This window comes from Centruroides sculpturatus, unplaced genomic scaffold, assembly GCF_000671375.1.
Source record: "Centruroides sculpturatus isolate CEXI.00-Female unplaced genomic scaffold, Cexi_2.0 scaffold1798, whole genome shotgun sequence".
NCBI lineage: Eukaryota > Metazoa > Arthropoda > Arachnida > Scorpiones > Buthidae > Centruroides > Centruroides sculpturatus.
The window spans coordinates 4848-10234 of record NW_019386318.1 but is presented as its reverse complement, the minus strand read 5'-3'; the positions used below and the strand labels follow the sequence as shown (position 1 = coordinate 10234).

Here is a 5387-nt window from a genome sequence, read left to right as displayed (position 1 = left end):
AAAAGGTTCACACTGGCCGTATTGCTGCTCAGAGTAATGACATTTGCCTGAGTCATTTTAGAAACATTTTAAAAAGTAGGCAAAGCCAAAACCTCTTTGGACAGATACAGTATTTTACCAAGCGACCTCTATTTATTGAAAAGCACTTTCAATAGTGGTGGAAGTGAAGGAAAGAAAGCAAAAAATCAGTGAATAAAAAATTAACAAAAATATGTAACAGAAAAGATTAAAAAATTAGTGTTAAGTTATTTTTAAGTTATTGTTACATTACGTTATGTAAGTTAAGTTTTAGTATCATTTCCCTTCTCCCTCTCTTCCGCCAGCAGTTTACACCTCCACCGTCGTCTATCCTCAAAGGTAAAGTGAAAATAAAACTACATTTATTTTATTGATTATTATTCTATTATGGTTAATTATACATTTACAACTACAAAACGCATTTTTCAGTGTTTTCCTTACTATAGTTATTTTTTTAATGTACAACTTAGCTTTAATTTGAGTGTGTTTTTCGTGTTGGAACGACTTATTTGGTTTTATATGTAATCATATGGGAAAAAATGATTCAGCTTACGACATTTTCATGATACGATCTCAATTTCGGAACGGATTAATTTCGTATCCTGAGGTACCACTGTAGTATAAAATCTGAATATAAACATTCATTAATCCAATTCTTGATTGAGGTCAATTTTCCATATTTTATCGGGCTTTAATATAGCTACTATTTAATAATTAAATGTTAAGTAATTTTGCCTAGAGTAGGTGTTAGGTGCCATTTCTTGATAAATTTAGTAATTATAAATAAATTAATATTTAATTTTTATTTTAATAATTAAATTTATCAAGAAATATAACATAGCCACAAACCTCAATCAGTCCAACAGTACAAAATCCAAACACTTCGAATGTTTTTGGTCTACCTTAAAGACCTTCTTCAGGAACATCAAAATTCTAAAATGTAATGCTTGACAAAGCATGGAATGTGCACTTTAGAAATTGATTACATTGAATTTGGAATTTAAAACTGATTATGTTTTCAGAAGTAGAAGCAATTATTGGATCCTTGTTGCTTTACAGAGAAGCATCTCAACAGGCTTTACAACACACAAGAAATGGCTTTTCTTCTTTGTACTTGATACAATTGCCCCTTGGTCCAGTTCTGGGACCGAGGAGTTAATGCTGTTATCAAGAGTTACTACCTAACACTTGCCTCTAGTCAAAATTACTTAACATTTAATTATTAAATAGTAGCCATATCATAGCTCAATATAATCTGGCATATCATTTGGTCTTATATAAAATCTGATATACAGTAATTATTATTTTCTATTATTCAGATAACAAATTTGCAAAACAAAATTGATGATCTATTAATGGAGAAACATCACGAAAATAAACAGGAAGGACAGCAATTACATATTTTACAGAAAGAAAATGTTCAATTACAATCAAAAATAAAAGGACTTTCAACAGAACTGGAAGAGTTACAAAAAGTAAAAGAAAAAGTGGGGTTACGTACCGATAACGTCGTACGATTACAAACAAAACAACTGACGGAACACGAAATTAACATTCGAACTCTCGAGGTAATACAGAATATAATTTACATTGTTGTGATTTGTATTGATTTAAAATTAAATTTTATATACTTCTCAGTCAGAAATAAAATCATGTGAGTTGCAGAAAGAAGCAACCGAAAAAGAGTTGTCCCTGTGTTACGAAAATAATAAAATTTTAACATCAGAATTACAGTCTACAAAGAAAGAATTAATTTTAATTAAAAATCAATTGGAAGAAGTTAAACAAAAGTGTCAGATTGAATTAGCGAATATTAAAGTCGAAAATTTGAGGAATAAGGGAAAATTAGAAAGGGACAAAAGCCAACTTAATATAGAACTTTCTAGTAAGTTTTTTCTTTTAATTTTCTTAATAATTATATATTAAATTTATTGATATTCATTTTATGTAATTCAATATATACATATATAAACATCTTAAAGACTGATGATTGTATCAAAGTTAAACAATTATCAGACTAAATCGGCCTAAGAGATGGTGCCTAATACTTACCTCTAGTGCCAAATTACTAATATTTAATAATTATTAGTAGTGGAAACATAGCTTGATATAATCCGGTTATCATTTGGCTTTCATACACTGCTAAACTATTTAATCACAAGTAATTATTGTCATGTGGATGGATATGATCATTACAGTTGTGGATGTGGAAAAGTTAAAAGTTTGTATTTTAACTAAAAGTTAAGGAATGCAAAAAAAATAATGGTTGATGCATTTTTTTTATTTAATAGTTTTTGCAGGTTAGTCAAAAATATGAAACCTTTATGTTCATAACAGAGACTTGTGGAGTCAGCATGCATATTCAATTCCATTTCTTTCAAATTTTAAATGCCAGAGTCCAATTTCTTTAATTATGGGGAAACCCTGGTTATTGTGATTAATGTTGCCACTACAATAGTTGAGAAGAATAACATATGAGAAACAGGAGATTGTTGCCAAGAATTTTCAAAAATTATGCTTAAAATTTTAAATACTAAATATTATGCTAGATATTTTTTTATGAAAGTACTTGAAAGGAATGAGATAATACATTAAATCAATTTTTAATTTTGAAACTATTTTTCTGAAAAATAACTTAAATTTTTTTTTTTTTGTTTTTGTTAATAGTAATGTAGGAGAGACATCTTGATTCAAAAATTTTTTTTTTTCTTGTTATGTGACTCACTAAAGTGAATGGTGATTTCTATTTCTCAATATACTTTCATTACATGTTCAATTACATTATGATTGCCATTCATTATTTTTTGCTTGAGATTCACAGACATGAAACAAGTTCTTTTAATGTGAATTCCTTCGTTGTTATCTTAATTTTGTCATCTCCAATGCTATTATCCAGAGCTTTGTACACTCATTCTACATCCAGATTAATAAGTTCTTCATCTGTAAGGTCACTAGTATGGAACTGGTGCAATTCTTGAACATTATCTTTATCTATTTTAGTTAAATTCTGATAGAATGGTTTGTACTTCATCAACAGGCTGTACATGTGGAATTTCTGTGATGCTTTTACATGTAACATCTAAATAAGGCCTGTCTGCCATAGAAAGTCCTGTTGGGAGATACCGCCCTTCATATCATCCAAGTATTGCATTATCTTCTTCCATCAATCTAACCCAGTCTGTGGACACTGAAACTGCCATTTTTTCATATTCATCATGAGTTTTCCAGGCTCACAATGGGGCAGCTAGATGGTGAGGGAAAAGGTCCGATACATTCGAGATAGACCACCCGTGATAAACTGCTGGAGAGGAGTGTCCCCTGATTTGATCCCAGGTCCCCAGATCTAAGTTGATGCTTTAACTGTCTTGACCATTACACTTCCAACACTCAATTCAAGTAGTCTATATACAGCAAGGCATATGCTGTCTACATTAGAAAATAAAACTGCAATGTTGCCAACATTTCTTTTTGTTTGCTTGCTTGAGGATTTATTTTATGTTTGCAGCTAAAATTATNTTTACATATTTGTGCAGAGCTGTAGCCTACAAAGAAAGGTCATCTCTGCAGTGAAGAATGGTTGTTCCAGGTGATTGGACATGGCAAGCAAGATACAACTAGTATTTGTATTGAAATTTTGTTTTATTAAATTGTAATTTCTGCCAGCCCTTTTTTACAACAAAATAATAAACTAACTACTACTTTGGCACAGTTTGCAATGGAGCTCAGGTGTATGCAATACTAAACGAAGCTAAGATTGTTAAACCAGTCTTGGATGAACAACATTTAAGAACACTTGAAACACTGGAGATCTACAAAGCAACATTATAACTAATGCATTAATTTTTTAAAGCAATTTCTTTTCCAGTGCCTGGAAGTTTTTCTTTGACAACGCTCTATAAACTTTATACAGAGAGAGAAAATGAAAATTATTAGGGACTGTTACTTGCTTAATTATATTCAATAATACATTTTGCAATATATTTAAGTTACACTTTGTATTTTAAAGTATACAGACTTGCAATGAGATTATGTTCCAAAAACACACCATAAGTAGAAAATATTAATAAATAAATAAAAATAGGCTATATGCAAGATACAGTGGAACCCCGGTTAACGAACGTCCTGGTTAACGACCAAATCGGTTAATGAACTTTTATTTTGCAAAAATTTTGTCTCGGATAACGAACGTAACAGTATTTTGTGTCAAATTTTAGTTGGTGTTAGGCATGCGCGAGTTAAGCATTGCTTTTCGGAGTGCTATACTTCTTTTTTTCAGTTTTGTGATTTATATATTTAATCAATATGGCATCCAAGAAAGAAAAAAGTCATAGTGGCAATAGAAAACGACAACGCGCTATCGCATTTGAGAACGATTTTGCTTAAAAGAGTAAGACAATCAACTTTAGATCAATNAAAAAAAAAAAAAAAAAAAAAAAAAAAAAAAAAAAAAAAAAAAAAAAAAAAAAAAAAAAAAAAAAAAAAAAAAAAAAAAAAAAAAAAAAAAAAAAAAAAAAAAAAAAAAAAAAAAAAAAAAAAAAAAAAAAAAAAAAAAAAAAAAAAAAAAAAAAAAAAAAAAAAAAAAAAAAAAAAAAAAAAAAAAAAAAAAAAAAAAAAAAAAAAAAAAAAAAAAAAAAAAAAAAAAAAAAAAAAAAAAAAAAAAAAAAAAAAAAAAAAAAAAAAAAAAAAAAAAAAAAAAAAAAAAAAAAAAAAAAAAAAAAAAAAAAAAAAAAAAAAAAAAAAAAAAAAAAAAAAAAAAAAAAAAAAAAAAAAAAAAAAAAAAAAAAAAAAAAAAAAAAAAAAAAAAAAAAAAAAAAAAAAAAAAAAAAAAAAAAAAAAAAAAAAAAAAAAAAAAAAAAAAAAAAAAAAAAAAAAAAAAAAAAAAAAAAAAAAAAAAAAAAAAAAAAAAAAAAAAAAAAAAAAAAAAAAAAAAAAAAAAAAAAAAAAAAAAAAAAAAAAAAAAAAAAAAAAAAAAAAAAAAAAAAAAAAAAAAAAAAAAAAAAAAAAAAAAAAAAAAAAAAAAAAAAAAAAAAAAAAAAAAAAAAAAAAAAAAAAAAAAAAAAAAAAAAAAAAAAAAAAAAAAAAAAAAAAAAAAAAAAAAAAAAAAAAAAAAAAAAAAAAAAAAAAAAAAAAAAAAAAAAAAAAAAAAAAAAAAAAAAAAAAAAAAAAAAAAAAAAAAAAAAAAAAAAAAAAAAAAAAAAAAAAAAAAAAAAAAAAAAAAAAAAAAAAAAAAAAAAAAAAAAAAAAAAAAAAAAAAAAAAAAAAAAAAAAAAAAAAAAAAAAAAAAAAAAAAAAAAAAAAAAAAAAAAAAAAAAAAAAAAAAAAAAAAAAAAAAAAAAAAAAAAAAAAAAAAAAAAAAAAAAAAAAAAAAA

General features: G+C 25.0%; 1 protein-coding gene across 1 annotated transcript in view; it reads left to right on the top strand.

Moving 5' to 3' along the window:
* The window catches only part of LOC111614533 (centrosomal protein of 83 kDa-like), an 18914-nt gene extending 16669 nt beyond the window's left edge, over positions 1-2245 (top strand). Inside the window, exons 3-4 of the mRNA XM_023355910.1 lie at positions 1338-1586; positions 1657-2245. Of these exons, the coding sequence (XP_023211678.1) occupies positions 1338-1586; positions 1657-1944 (537 nt within the window). The 3' untranslated portion in view covers positions 1945-2245. The remainder of the gene's footprint in view (positions 1-1337; positions 1587-1656) is intronic.
* Positions 2246-5387: the final 3142 nt, after the last annotated feature.